At 38.4% G+C, this 16,657-nt stretch overlaps 1 protein-coding gene across 1 annotated transcript; it reads right to left on the reverse strand.

Annotated features, from left to right (window-relative positions):
* Window positions 1-7,811: 7,811 nt before the first annotated feature.
* Window positions 7,812-15,973, reverse strand: LOC134741801 (uncharacterized). The gene is made up of 10 exons (XM_063674698.1): window positions 15,890-15,973; window positions 14,194-14,388; window positions 13,279-13,383; window positions 12,264-12,519; window positions 11,793-11,920; window positions 10,766-10,960; window positions 10,218-10,351; window positions 9,525-9,606; window positions 8,256-8,423; window positions 7,812-7,981 (listed from the first exon to the last, which is right to left on the reverse strand). The coding sequence occupies exons 1-10, from the start codon at window positions 15,905-15,907 to the stop codon at window positions 7,814-7,816; spliced, it is 1,449 nt and encodes a 482-aa protein (XP_063530768.1). The 5' UTR covers window positions 15,908-15,973; the 3' UTR covers window positions 7,812-7,813.
* Window positions 15,974-16,657: the final 684 nt, after the last annotated feature.

Raw genomic sequence — 16,657 nt, forward strand, 5'->3', positions numbered from 1 at the left:
TTAAAAATTGCCTACTCCAGAGCACACAGTCGCTGTGGCCGAAATCGGTCAGGAGAGCATCATCATGATCATCAATAGATAAGTCTAAGATAATTTTTAACAAGCAGAAACGTCTGCGATCGATGCTATTAAGCTTAGAATAAATTTAAAAGTGGAAAAATTACTGCCTTGGGTGAGACTTGAACTCCAGAGGCCGTGAGTTCAAGTCTCACCCAAGGCAGTAATTTTTCCACTTTTAAATTTATTAAGTCTAAGATAGTTCCTTTCTAAGACCGTTTATGGCAAAATACCATATTTAATGTTGATTTAATGATAACCTGCTTGTTGTTGTTGTTCTTACAGCAATGCTATTAACTGACCATTGAAAGACCCTATCCCGTTGCAATAAGGCTTACGAAAAGCTAGCAGAGGATGCCACCGTATTTAGTTTATGCTCAGTCCGACCTTGCAACTCTAGGTTATAGATTTATCTAGTCTAGGTGATGCGATAACTCGGCAGTTATCTGAACAAGTGTCTCAATTGAGCGCGTTCGGCGATAACCTGCCGAGCGGCAACTTATGCCGTCATCGACCATTTCGAGCGTCTGGTCTGAGGGCCTACCGCGAACCACGTTTGACGTGTTGCCTCCGTGTCACACTTACGTACGAATATAGAAGTGAGACAGAGAGGCACCACGTCGAATGTGGTTCGCGGTAGGCCCTCTGGTATTGTTGTTGTACTCGTAACACTGTCTCGTATGTAAAGTCGCCATCAGATATATCGGAGCGGCTAAGGCACTCAAAAATATTTGAACATGCACTATCGTCGATAAGCCTTTATAAGGCAGAGGGAATATATTTCCCACCCGATTTTGAACTTTATATCAAAGTGATAGGGTTTAATTTTGCATAATTCCTGACACCCTTACGCCTTAAGGGATAATAAATTTGTGAACACTTTAGCCCTCAGAATAATGACTAAAGCAAAGAAGCCGGGCAAAAATAAAAGCTTGGTAAAAGATATCGTATTCACAACACGCTATTACTTTTTGTCTATGAGTGAGTGAGACAACAATCCGCAAGTTCTTTCGTTTTTTTCAGTATTGTCATAAGATGAACTGAGGGAAATGTCAAATGGTCCTATGTGGTTCTATAATATAATCCAGCCAAATAAAATATATGTTCGTTATTTCACAGGTAGGTGTCAACTGTAACAACTTGACATAGTCGTATTATTTTAGTTGAAATATTTCGGGAATTTCAGCGGTCATCTTGGTTTATTTTAATTATATTTTTGCTATTCCTGAAAGATTGTTGGAAAACGTGCTGAGTTTTTATTTGTAATGGTTTGAAGTTCCCTTTGTGATAATGTCTTGTGTGATCGAGGGCTGTAAATCGCATACAGGAAGAAAAGAAAATACGCACGAACCGATAACCTTTAATCGGTGAGTTTTGTTCAATTTTGAAGAAATTAATTTATAGGACCTGACCCTAAACATAGAAATCGATATGTTGTTTATGTAATTATTACTTGCATTCAAGTCTATATAGATTTTTGCATATATTTTCGAACTTTTCTGCTAAGTATGAAAGGTTATATTTTTGGCATAGTGATGTATCGACCTCAGATCAATAACCTATCGACATTTACAGCTTTCTTATAGTTTGGCCCAGGACTGTCTCATTTTAATTGATGAGTACAGTCAAGGGCATAAATATATATACATTCCCAAAGTCTCAAAAATATGTGTACGCTCCGACAATAAAATCGTGTTCACATATTTTTAAGCCATTTGTCTGGATCGATATTTTTGCCTTCGACTGTACCTATAGTTTTCTTTGTTCTTACTTACTGACAGATTGTGTTTGCCAGACTATAGTTTAATACTAAAAACCGGTCAAGTGCGGGTCGGACGCGCGCACCAAGGGGACCGTACTTTTTAGTATTTGTTGTTATAGCGGCAACAGAAATACATCATCTGTGAAAATTTCAACTGTCTAGCTATCACGGTTCATGAGATACAGCCTGGTGACAGACAGACGGACAGCGAAGTATTAGTAATAGGGTCCCGTTTTTACCCTTTGGGTACGGAACCCTAATAAAAAAGACATTAATGATCACTGATGAATGTTGCTTTTATTAATATTGTTGGTCACAAAACTCAATTTTTTATTTCAGATTTCCAAAGGACGAGGAATAGGGGATATTACTGCAATGTTCTGCCACCAGAGTGCAGCACTAGCTTTTTTAGTGCACCGTAGAGTAACTTATTCATACTGTACCTTTAACAGGTTTTTGACAAGTTTTCAGGGGACCTACCGGAAAACTCGAATCCGAAATTTCGTTATCTAGCTGCCTCTTTATCGCTCGAATACGCAAGAGTGACAGAGATGTTAGATAACGAAAGTTCGATTTTCTTGTTTCGCGATAGACCCTCAGATTGTGATAGTGGCGCCACCTACGCCGAGTTTCGCGTAATATTCTCTATTATTAAATATAAAAAATATATTACACGAACGTTTTTTTTTTTTTTCATTTCCTATTTGGTACAGTCAGCTGCAGAGAAAAGGTACCCCACGTCCATACTAATTTACAGAACTTTGTATGCAGGGGGGGTGCCTTTTCTCTGCAGCTGACTGCACATGACTAGAAACTATACTTAGTCTTTTAGCATTAGAAAAAACGGTAAAGCATTTCCACGTGTCTTTTTATTGACAAGTTTCTTTTATAAATATAGCTATATTTTACTTATGAAAGCAAAAGTATGTAAATGATCGTATATTATATTTGTTGTGACTTATTTTCAAAGTGTTTTTCGATAAAACGACACGTTAAGATCGCTCGCCTTCTTTCTAATGATAAAAAAACGAGAGGTATAGTTAGACGGTTCTGAGTGGTAGACTGCAAATGAGATAAAAGCTATATTAGGTACATGCATTAATCCTCATATCAGGCGGCTCTTTGATTACAAGGATTGCATAATTTTTATACTTTTTAATGATTTTTTGAATATGAAAATTATAAAAAGTATAAAAGTTATGCAATCCTTGTATTCCACGCATTTCATTTCATTTCAACGAGCCGCCTGCTACAGATTTCTTGAAATAGCCGCGTTTTTTTCAGGTTCAACTTTCATTAGCCAGACTATTATCAATTTGCCAATTTCGTGATTATTCTTTTACACGGCACATAAACTTATGCATAATTTATCGATATAAAAAGTCGACACAGTTACATCCCTAGCAAATTATCAAACTTATGACACCGTACGTAAATGAGAAATAACAAGCATATATGCATCTCTTTTCGGCACATTATCTAATTCGTAAGGAAGCAAAGTACGGGTATACATATTTGCGAAGCATTTTTGCCCGACTTCTATGCTTTAGTCGTTATTCTGAGCTTTAGCCAATCCGATATATCTAATGGTGACATTGTTGACTGTACCAAAGAATCAACTGTCAGAAATTGGTGACGTACCTACATAATTAGATACCTATCACCTTTCTAGCTTGATAAATTTTATAATGATAGGCTTTCCTATGTCTGCCTATATATTTCAGCGACGTAGACGGAAAGAACCTTCTCGGCTTATTGGCGATTTTGTTAACAAACGTTAATTGATGAAAACATAAATAACAGCTCGCAAACTGATTTACATGAGCATGCAAATTGCAAATGGGTTGGGTAAATTATTGCTTGTGGGGTACACCGGGGGACATTGTTAAAGCCTGTAAATACTGCAAAGAGAGCAAAGGGAGCAAAGGCTACAATAACAAGTATAAGAACCAATAGACAATCATAAATATTTACATGTACTTTTTTTTTTTTTCAAAAAAGTATAATACATTTTAAACTTATACTAGGTTCGCCAAACTTGCGTTTAACGGCGAAATGATGCACTCACACATGTAAATGTGTTTTTATACAATTTATACGTTTAAATGTGTTGACTGTCATTTATTTTTGTGTCACACGATCACGCAAGTTAATGTAAGTAAACGTGTTAACTTTAAGAAAAATCCTTGTACGACTTAGAAAACTATAAGTTGGCCAAAATTTTATTTAACACAAACAATAAAAACAAATAATAAACAACTCTCACCTGCTTGAACTCCCAAGAAAACTGACTAAACAAAACCGTGATCGTGATCTGGTCGTGTTAATACGTTAAGGTATCAAGTATTAAGTGTTATTTATTAGGTAACTTCGGGATTTCGATCAGCCGGGGCTGTCGTCGGCTCGCGAATCGCGCGGTCGTCGCGGTGCACTGCGGTCGAATGTGTGTGCCGCGGCCGCGAGCTGGTAGCGGAGTCTCTGTCTCGGTCGTTTCTGATGTGCGTGGGCTCACAGAGCTGATTCAGCGGAGCCTGCGATTTGTCACTTGAAATACTATTTCTGTCAATAATTTCATTTTTGATACAAGCTTTGTCACTGTGCTTTTGTTTCAACAGTCATGGCCATCTTCGGTCTAGTATCATCAGCAGGTCAACTCGATGGTACCATAATATTGCATTGTCACCGAACTAACCTAATTACCTATACATATATGTGAAGTTTCAGCTTAATAAATAATGGGAAGTGGATCTAATTAAGGGTGTGGTGAGCTCCCCGGGGTAGCAGGGGTTGAAAAGTTGTGAATAGTATATTCTTATAAGGAATATAAGGCATCGTGTGGCTATAATAGTTTCAAGCTCCAAGCTTTGGGGACAATTTTTCCAATGCTATCCTGCTACACCCTTTCTTTCGAACAAAATCAATAATGAGAGAGGTGAGTTTTATTAACATTGTACCAATTATCAACTTGTCACTGAGAATCAAAACTAAAACAACTTACACACCACGCATCACGCACTAAACATTCATGAAAATTCATTTTATGGAAATAGGATTTATAGGTATCTTATCCGACTTTGTATCTGACAAAGAATTTAATTATATGAAAATCAAACTTCGCACAGTAAGTAATTACGTCATAGTAAGCAGTTGGTCAGTATAAGCGGAGTCATAATAAACGGATTCCACTGTACTTATTCAAAAAAGGAATGAAATATAACACTGAGACTGTACATACAAAACTTGTCATGCAAGGCCGACACAACAAGAATTTTGTATGAACAGTGTAGGTACTGAAGGTGAACCAGGGGTAAAATATATCCATCTATAACAGATTGCTGCAGTGAGCAACGGTGAGTATTTTAACATAAATCAACAAACTGATGCTTATCGGTTTTTGCCATTTTTGCCCCATGATGGTTCAAAGGGACCCCTTTGTTTGACATAATTATTGAAAGTCATAAGTAATGATTGTCATATTATCATTAGTCATAATTCTGAAACCGTTAACTTTCAGGATTTTCCTCGGGTTATCCTATAGATAGGTTAGGTTGGGTTTGTTTTATGGCAATCCTGAAAAGTTACGCGTTTCTGAGAAAAACCAAATTATGACTAATGATAATATGACAATCTACATTTTGACTTTTAATAATTATGTCAAACAATAGAGACCCGGTTCAACGCCATGAATGTCCGATAGGCTTTGGTTTTTAGCTGATTCTTTTAGCTCATATCGCTTGCAACAGAAATTGGAAGGAATCCAAAACGTACGTGATAAATTGTATTTATGTAAAAATAAAAATTCACCACATTTATTCCGCAGTATCATAAAGAGGACATTTAGATAACATGTTTGGGCAGCTTTTTAACCTTTTGTTTCTTTAAATCGTACCAAGCTGAGTCAGTGAAATAGTCTCTCTCAAATTAAGCTCGACAAGCTTATCCGAAGTGAATTTGCTAGACGATATTGAAAGCATCATAAAGTCCCTAAAAAAAGAGATAATCATCAATCAGATGTGGTTTAAAAATTCTCTCAGATCAAACCATCTCAGAACAATAAACATATCAACAGTTAGACCGGGTTTTATCTGTCTTTATACTTATCGATACAGTGTTTAGTCAATATTTTTCTAAAAACATCACTACTTATTATGAAATCTATAAATAATTAAATTAAACTCATAGGTACCCGAAACGCAAACTCTTCTTCCTCGCGTTATTCCGGCACTGCCACGGCTTATGGGAGCCCGGAGTCCGCTTGGCAACTAATCCCAAGAATTGCATTACCCGAAACGCAAAATTACCCGAAGTATTTTACCTCTTCTTTTCTGCAACCTATCAGAACGAATTAGTGCACTATATTCGTAATTTTCCCTGATTCGCCATTTTCGTTAATTCAATTTCCCTAATTCGTCAATGCGATCAAAATCTTTCATTCGTCAATTTCCCTAACTGGTACAATAATTTCCTTTGACTCGTCACCTCTGTCATTGTACAAAGAAAAGAAATCATTCTGAGTGAATATTCCAAATCCAGAAAAAAGCAAGAATATATTTAATCACGCCAACGCTAAATATGTCATTTACAGGTCAATTCGAACGTACACTAACATCAAAACGACATCTAAATGATATCATTCAGTTATCGTGCAATTCGCTCGTACCAGCGACTTATCCGTCCATGTATTGGCGCGAGCGAGATCAAGCGAGATACTACAACTAAATGGCATCATGCAGATATCATTTTGATATGTCCGAATTGGCCTGTGAGACTTAGCACAGCGAACCTGAACCTTGGTTGTAAACGGTAACGTAGGCAAATCCGGAACCAGTCGATTTGCGAACTCAGCCTCGCTCCCCCGCGCCGCCTCCACGCCTAGCAGTTGTTGTACATGTACAATCCTTGTATGGCACAATACAATACGTTAAAATACCGGCCTACAGCATGCCGGGTCATGCTCAGTGTAGTGTAAATTTGCTGGAGCAATTGATAAAACCGTTAGCAGGCCTATGGAACTCTCCGCGCGAGCTCGGATTTATACCTACGAATCGTATCCCGTTCACGGTAGTAAGCTAGTTGGTTGCCACACGCGCTCACGAACACACGTCACCGCGCGATAACTATTTCGCGATTTCGTGGGTGGTCCAATAGTAAAAGTTGCTCAGTATAATCCCAAAACCTCCCTGGCAACAGGAATGCACTTATTTAAGCCAACCTGTATACTGTAATCGATTTAGCAATGGCACTTTAAGTGCCTTACTATGAATAGTTCGTACAATAGAAAATCAGATAGAAAATTTCACAATCCTAATACCACATCTTAAGCACCGTCTCCTGAATTAAAGCGTGCCTCTTGTTACTGAGTGCTTTGGTTTGCTTTGGACGGCCTTTGATTTCAGGTATCATCCATGGCATCAGTTTACGAATTAAACTCTGTTGAGTCAGTCGCAGAACTTCTAACAGTCAAGCTGTCATGGCGCTAATACAGGATGATTTCGGGGTCGTGTAGCAAGAAAACAAGATCATAGTAGCAGTACCGATAAATTCACTACTTGACGCTTACTATTACTTATTCTGTGACGCTAGATATCGACTACAAAGAAACCCGCGTTTTGGTAAGAAAACTGATGTATGGAACTTAAGACTCTATCCTTACTGATTTCTCTTTGGTACCTAATATGTATGCTTTGTTAGTGCAAACTCAGTACAAAATTCGCGCGGTGCTGAACTCTCAGTCCAATCAATCACCTCATTAATTTCATAGGTATTGATTTTACTGTTGCTTGTTCAGCTCTGGTTACTCGTCTACGCATGCCTATGCGTAGGCAAGTAACCAGAGCTACCTAGAGTACCTACTTGTATTTTGAAATTAGGCAGCGGATACTTACTCCAAACCACAAACTAACTGAGGATGCTTCAAGAAAATGAGAAAGAATGAAGAATATACACTGAAAACTGAAATTATAATTTAACAGATTTATTAAAGTCAATCTACCTCTAAATATCGAGCATCTCCTCTATTCGTATCGAGTAAGGCACGTCGTGCACAGTGGTGAAGTTGACAGCATTGGAGCGCGCCACCACGTCCGATACCACTTGGTCGCGGAACTCCTGCCAGCGGCGCGCCGACACGAACTCTTTGAATAGTTGCTTCTTTGTCGGGATCTGCACAAATAAAACACTAATTTTTAAAGTAACAATCATTTTCTTATTGTAACCTATCAAATTTCACTGAGAAACATAACTAATAGTACCTATACTTCACGGTCAACTCACCTACTTTTTATATTTCTATCCGATTTATTAAATAGAACTTGTGTTTAAAAATAACTGATATCTATGTTTTTCTAATAATTATCTGGTGCTTTATTTTATGCATGGTGTGAAATAATTTCTTTTAAATACAGTCAAATACCCTATTGCATGCATTTAGAATCACCTTCTTCTCGAGATAGTGCTGTATCCGTGTCCAGATGTTGGCAGTGTTCCGCTGCAGCAGCCAGACCTTGGGCAGCAGCATGCAGTCTACGGGCGTGAGCGCGACGATGCGCCGGTCGCGCATGTTCTCGCCGAAACCGAACGTGGACCCAGGGTTGAACATAACCACCTGCTCAAAAATTACATTATAAAAAGCTTAAATGTTAGTCCGGATGGATAGCTACTAGGTAACAACAAAGCATGTGTAAGGCACAGTGTAGCCGGCGTAGCTTTATTTGACGTTCATAAGCTCATTTTAATATGCCTACTTGAATAATAAACTATATTTTTAATACAGTGGTTTGGTTTGGTGGTATGATTCTACTAATGATATATTAATTTATTATTTTTTCGCAATTGTATTAAAAAACGTCGTTTACAACACGAGTGAAATGTACTATTATCTTAGTGTACTAAGTAGTAAGACGTGGTTAAAGGATTTTGAATAGCTTTTCTTTTCTTCAACTTGCTATTTCTCCCTTGTGGTCTGTCAATTCAGTACAAGATCTGAATAAATACATAATAGTAAAGGATGAGTAACAAGGGGAAGGTATGAAATTTTTCCGCGTCCATGTTTCTAAGTTCTATGTATAGTACCAGTAAGCTACAGAGATAACTGTACATGTCAGTTCCTGATCGGAAACAAGTAGAAAACTTTATGGCGTTATTCATGGCGTCTGTCAATTTGTCAAATCTAACAAACCGTTGATAATCGTTTGTTAAGAAACAATATTTAATATTTTACGAAAAACGGGGTAAGTCTTGAGGTACAACGGTTTTTTGAACTAGGTATTAGGTAGTTTTATCAACTCTTTCTCGAAGTGGGATTGATCTATCATCATATGATATATACACCCCAGGCCAAAAGTATGGAAACAACGTTGTTTTCTTTAATATCTCATGCTTCTATCTTTGTTGTATATATTTGTAAACTAAGACTTACATTAGGCAAACCCAAAAGATTAAAAATACACGCTTAATATCAAAACATCCTAAAATATTGTCAAAAATCTAAAAAATAAAGTAGTAAAAAGTTACATAATTATACCTACCCTTTAATTACTTGACAAAATGTTGAATTGGCAACTATCACAGCCAAAGTTTTACCAAATTGTCAATGAGTAGTATAAAATCCATCGCTTAAAAGATCACACTTTTCTATTGAAATCCAAGCTTGTTTCCATACTTTTGGCCTGGGGTGTATACTGTATATTATCAGCAGGTACCAAACCTGCATGAAATACGTTCGCAAATTAACTGGAGCGGCCTTTGGCTTCTGTGGCGCTTCGGAAACCGGGATTGAATCACTTAACCTGACAAAAAACATATCAACAAAGAAAATACATCATGCTGTCCCGCGAAGGATGCGGCGCTCAATACGACTGTGCGAGTGGGACAGCAATAAATACTATTCGCGTGCGAGAAAGATAGGAAATAGCGGGTCAATTTAATTGTTCGTGCTTAGCGTCCTTACTTTAATAAAGGAAGAGGAGTAACTTAAAAGTTGTACACAGAAGAAGATACGATTAAGATAATGACATGAGCTATGATAAAACTAATAAAGCTACTAATCGAATAAGTGTACCTACAGTTTTTGAAACAACAACCGGCGATAAAAAGTAATTAAAAAGCAATTTTTCTACAATAAAAAGGGTAAAAACGGTTTTTTTGTTGTTATAGCGGCAACAGAAATACATCATCTGTGAAAATTTCAACTGTCTAGCTATCACGGTTCATGAGATACAGCCTGGTGACAGACAGACAGACGGACAGATATATATAGACGGACAGCGGAGTCTTAGTAATAGCGGCCCGTTTTTACCCTTTGGGTACGGAACCCTAAAAAGTACGGAACCCTCGGGTCCGACTCGTACTTGTCCGGTTTTTAGACACCGTCCGTATTATAACACGTTATAATTCTAACCTTACAGAACCTCGGGGCAAAATATCGCTAGGCGGCTTCAATACCATATTCGAGATGGCCGGGCCTTCATCACCACCTTCTGTGACAGTTTGGCTCCAACCTAGCTTGGTGTCACTCTCTCGATCGTCACGTCTCTGCGACGTTGTATGCTTCAGAACAGAACCCCGTGGAGTTTAGACGCTCCTTGCTGCGATGGAACTTCGTCGGTGTCGGATTTACTTACGCTGGGGCCTTTGTTTCCAAACCATTTATTTTCTAAAGAGAGCTCTTGTTCTTGCTTTGGTACCTAAAATAAATAGGTATCCAGGATGGTTTTAGAGACGTGATTAAGAGTCCCCAGCAAGACTAAAAAACTCAAAAATATGAATGTTCATGTTCGAGTAATTATATTTCATTCATTAAACTACATTTTTATAGTAAAAACGTACGAAGACTTTTATACCTATGTATAGAAAATATGCCTAATATTTTCTTTAGACAGTAATTGATCTGCACCAACTAGATAGTTCGATAGACCGCTCCATACTTAGTAGGTAGTATGTACTTACATAGGGATCGTACAACGTATAATGGTTGCGGCCGAGGTGCGTAGTGATGCTAACTTGCAGCGACTCGATCATCTGGCAGCGCCCGGACAGTACGAAGTACACGAAGTTGGCCACACCCTCGCCGTCGCCGAGCAGCGTCTCGTTCGGCGCATACGACTTCATTTTGGCTGTTATACAACCTTCGCGTCTCGTCATCTGTAGCAATGTAAAGCTTTGCTCAATCTCATCTTGATGACGCGACTAAATCTAGCGAAAGCGCCAGCAGCAGCAGTGCACAGTGCACACAATGTTTCGTGCCTCAGGAAAGTTAGGGGATGAAACAGAGGTACAGAAAAAACAGGTGAATAATGAGAAGACGAACGTTAGAGAGGTACACGAAAGAAAAAGACATGCTGGGTAAAGGACAATACAAATACAAATAGTTTATACAAATAGTTTATTATCATAAAAGTTGTTTACATGTGTATCGATATATCCGTCAGACTCCAAACTAGGCTGAGCCTGTATCTTGGAAGTCTGCGAGAGCGATTGACAATTATGTCCACGTTATTAATGTTATTATACATATCTTAATACTAAAAGTAATTACTACAATACAAGCTAAATACAATACAATACAATAGGTAAAGGACAAGCGAATGATGATGTTGCGAATATTCGCATCCGCATCCGCAACCGCGGAACTTCAGCATTGTTTTCAAAATCCGCATCCGCATAAAATCGTTGCGGACCTCGATAGCTAATTTCAAGAAAATCGCCTCATAAGAAAGCGACATAACATATTTTTTTATACAGTTGTTTAAAAAGTGCTACTTCACGTAGCTGTTTAGGGTACGGAAAGTTGAAAAAGTAAAAAGCACTAGTTCGTGAAAACCAACTTTCCGCACGCTAAACAGTTACGTAAAGTAGCACTTTTACGTGGTCTATGACTATGACCGATTAATCGGTCTTTGGCGTTAAACCTACAGTGCGTATTGTATATCGGTCATTGGCGTCCAAAAGGTTAAACGATTGTCATGTTACCTACCTCGTCGAGCCCGTCGAAGTAAGTGAACGCGGACATGGCGCGCCGCACCTCGTCCCATTGCTTCTGCACGAGCGCCTGCAGCGTGTACTTGAAGTCTTCCTTCATCAATGCCAGCAACTCGCAGTGACCTATAGTCATCAGAACATACATAGACTACATCATTGCAAAAATATAATGAAAAACTTATATTAATTAACCTTTTCGCCGCCATTGACGTGATATAAAGTCAGTAGTACTAGACATCGGAATTTAGGGGGCAGAATTTAATGACAGGTAGAGAGTTCCTATATCGATAAATTTAGCTTCTCTCATATACTTAGGTACTATTGATCGCTCCAAGTTTTGTTTGTAAAAACATATTTTTTATTGAAAGTGTTAACATGAAACAAAGTTACAACCCAATTTCCTTCTTCTTTAGCAAGGCGCAAAAGCATTGGTATTGAGCTTATTGAACTTTCCACATAATTCTACCGTTAGTAGTGACAGTAGAAGTTCTCGGCGTGTTGTGCAGCAACGAGACATCTCCGAACATGTCTCCGGTGGTCATGGTGTCAACGTCCACGGACACGTACTGCTGCAGCAGGTCGTCGTAGAACAGCTGGCTCACGGTCACGTCTCCGTTCACTATGAAGTACATGGCGTGGGCCTCGTGGTGCTGACGTACGATCACGCGGTTCGGACCGTAGTACTTGAAGTATGTCGCCGCTGCCAGCTTTCTTCTCACATTCTAATACATATGAAGCAAAATAATGAACAAATGTTTGAGGTCGATTTTTGAAATTGTTACAGAAACAAAAATATACAGCATTTTGATGGGACAATAAGGGTAACTAACTAGATATTGCCGCTATGTGAAATTTACCTAAGTTAACGCATTCACTGCCACTCTCTTTTCCTGGGGCATTCGACCGGTGTCGCAGTTTTCTGTACCTATGCCGTGTAACGCACATGTGAGTTCAAACAACTATTACCCAGTCAGTGCCTCCGACTCCGAGGCACATACGAGTGCATACTAGATAGAACTTTAAGTAGAACTTTTCTAAATTTAGAACTCACATATGCGTGAAAGGTTATGCCACTGAGCGAATGTCGCTAAATACAGGAACTCACAGACGGGTGAAAGGTGAAAGCATAGACTTGAAAATATTGTCTTCGGTTACCGCGATAGTTACCTCAGTCACCCGTTGACCACGAACGCTGCAAAGGGTTCGAAACGTCGGGATGTATTATAAATTCAATATACGCGATACAATCCGTTTTCATAGTTTTGTTTCATAGACTTGAAATTTCAATAATTCTTTACGATTCCCACGTTACAGACCGAGCGAGCCTAGTGTGGTGTGTGTGTTATCCTGGAATGCTAATTTCTTAAATTAATATATATATTTTTTAAGTAACGAAACCGCATATATGCGTTGCCGGCAGTGAATACGTTAATGGCTCTAGAAAAATAAACTACGGTTGAAAATTTAGACGAATTATTTACCTTGGGATATCGTTTGAAGCACTTCAAATCACCTAATTTCCGGTAGAGATATTGCTGTTCCTGGTACGTACGTTCTGCCGCAGGCTTATTCAGCAAGGCTTTGTCCTGAAATTATGTCAGTTTTAATATACTGATCAAATATTTTTTTCTTAAAATACGTAGAAGCATAATTCTAGTAAGAAGATCGCTTCATTAATCTGAATGACTGATGGATATTTAGAGGAGCAAGTAAGGGCAGCTGGTGAAACGAATGCTGTGCCGCCAGAAGCTCCTAATTAAATTGATATTTCTGTTGTCGCCATGGCATTTTGGTAACACCACGACGACGATCCTGGCAACACTGGGCGTGACGTAGATCCGGAGCTGTCAACCCAACGTCATAAAAGGGCAAGCACGAGGCGGGAGCTACCACTTACTCGTAAACGTCATAAATAAATGTATTGCTTGGGTGTTTATTTCACTTCAGGGCACTACTTAGAGCGTTCTTAAATTGTCCAATCCGATATCGGATGTTAATCCTACCACAGATTATATAATACTATACTAGATCCGACATTCAAGTAGTCGGGTTGCGGGGACGCCGTGTTTAGCGGTCACGCACACAGCGCACACTGCAACAAACATTATCCCTACACATACGCACACAAACAAATATTATCGGTCCGGGGGGGCTCCGACATGGCTGAAATTATCGGAAGCGCCTTTCCGATATCGGATGTAGAAAGGTCAAAGGTGTATGAGAAAAACAGTCCGCCTTTTTTGCGTTATCTATCGTTTTTTAGTAATAATGAAAAAAAAATTAATAAATACAGAAAAACATTGTCTTATATTTTACTTCCATCCGACATCCTATATCGGATCGGGCAATGTGTAATCGCTCTTATTCTGAACGGATTGATAAAAGCGCCATCTAACCTGTATATCTAACAACCGCTTCTTCAGTTGCTTTGTCCTGATAACTTGCGTCACCCGCCGCTTCACGTCGTCCACGCCCTTGTACTCGTCAACGCCCTCTATGAGCCAGTACCGGTTAACGAGAACGAGTCGCCCGAGCGCGCGAAACTGACATTTAGCGCGAAACTTTTTGCGCATCTGTTCCTCGGGATTTTCCTGAAAGGTTCGTCGTCACTTAGTCCTAATTATGTACAGGAGGGAGGAGGCCTATGTCCAAAAATGGACAGCCCAATTGAAATAAGAAAATAATTATAATAAATAAATACTTAGTTAAAATTATCACATCCTATATGTAAATGAACTTCTAATACTATTAAATAGAAATACCTATTACATGCTACGAATGTACTACCATAATGATGTGTTAAGTTTATGATATGATATGATCTTATTATGATAGAATCTATTGGAAATAAAAGGCTTAATTATTAATTATGTACAGTTAAGGGCATAAATATATCGCTCTTACACCTTAGGCAATAAGGTTGTGTTCACATATTTATGAGCCATTTGTCTGGATCGATATTTTTGAATTCGACTGTACAGTCACGCTCCGTGATTGTTGAGCCATTTAGGGTTCTAGCTAAATTAGACATGCCATAGCACAAGTATTGAACAACCAATTTAGCTAGGACCCTAAGCGCTTCTTCGTTTTTTTGAAACTCTGGTTTGGATTATACCAGATAAACAAAATTCTTGGGATATGATGTCATTAGTGGACTTAATAAGCATAAAAATTTTCAATTACATAGCTCTTATACTTTAGATTTTATTCATATCTAAAAAATCCCGATTTCGTCACTCACTCACTCATCAAAACCTTTGGGGTACTTCCTGAAATCCTAGGAAGCTGAAATTTGGTGTTTAAGATAGTCGTAGTACACAAACAATAGAAAAATTCAAAAACTTGAAATTTTTAGCCCCAAAGGGGGTGAATAGGGGGGTGGAATTCTGCATGGGGAATTAATACCCCGCTAAACCGATTTAGTTGAAATTTGGTATGTACATAGTTTTTATTATGGGGAAGTAAAATAGTTTTCAACCCCAAAAACGAGGGGGTGGAAAGAGCGTTAGGGGGAAAAAGGGGGGTTGAAGTTTGTATGGGGAATCAGTAAAAAGCAGATTGTGTAAAAGTCGTAAAAGATGCTTCCATATACGAATTTCAGGAGTCTTAATAGTAAAATTCCCCCAACCCTTTAAATTAGGGGATGGAAGATTGACATAAGCAACATACAAAAAGAAGTGAAATCCTACCAAAAACATTTTCATGTAAAATGTTGCCAAGACGAAACCATAAGGCTCGCACTGTGAAAAAGTTATCAGATCTCTTGTAGAGCCAAGCTTCTAACTCTACAAGCCCTAACTTCACAAACTCTACACCTTAGCCAAAATATGTGACTAATATAATCATTAATTACTTCAATTCCACCCCGCTTTCGAACCTCTTCAGGGATGATTTTCGGGATAAAAACTATCCTATGTCCTCCGGGACTCAATCTCTATGCCAAATTTCAACAATCGGTTCAGCGGTTTAATCGTGAACCGTGAAGAGGTAACACACAGACAGACAGACTTTCGCATTTATAATATTAGTACTTATGGATTGTGAGGGATCCGGGTTGTGTGAATCCAAAAATTTATCTCCGAAATCACGTACCTCCTTTTTCGGTGGCATTTTGTCGGTTGTACCCACTCTATTTATAAAGAGATACCAAAATAATGTTTAGAAAAAATAAGAAAAAGAGCTAAGAAACGAGCAGAGGAGCAGTCCATGAAAAACGACTGACAACCATTTTGTCAAAGAGAATGTAAATCTCAGATGTAAATAATGTTACTCGCCGTATTTTCCTCTTAGGTTTTGCTAGCAACTAAGAACTAAGAAGTTTTTATGGACTTTAGTATTAATAAGTTAATACTAAGAAAACGCCTTCTTTCCTTTGGTGTTTTGAAAAATGAAATCTGTAATTCTTTACATAGACATAGTATCAAAAGGGTATATACAAGGGTATATACTATGTCTATGTCAAAGAGTAGTATAATATCATAGTTTAATATATAGCTCTATGTTCTTTACTATCTTATACTGCCCGCAACTTCGTCTGCGTCATGGAGACTATATAAAGGAGCCAAATCTCTATGTATGAAAAGTGTCCATCAAAAAACAGTAATTAGGCGGCGCCACCATACACCGAAATACTACCAAAAGCAACCTACGTAATTTGGTCGGGTTATTTGTTTCCTTATATGGTTCATGTCCCAGAGCCTAACTAGCGCCACCAGAGAGATTAGGAACTATTATTTAAACCTGAAAGCGGTCACTTATGCAACAATTCTGCCATAAGAGATTGACATCCTTTCTATACCATCCATAGTCTGCGTGCAATGACTGTTATTGGCTTGGAGGATATAACCAACGGAGACGACT

This window comes from Cydia strobilella, chromosome 5 (genome assembly GCF_947568885.1).
Source record: "Cydia strobilella chromosome 5, ilCydStro3.1, whole genome shotgun sequence".
Taxonomy (NCBI): Eukaryota; Metazoa; Arthropoda; class Insecta; order Lepidoptera; family Tortricidae; genus Cydia; species Cydia strobilella.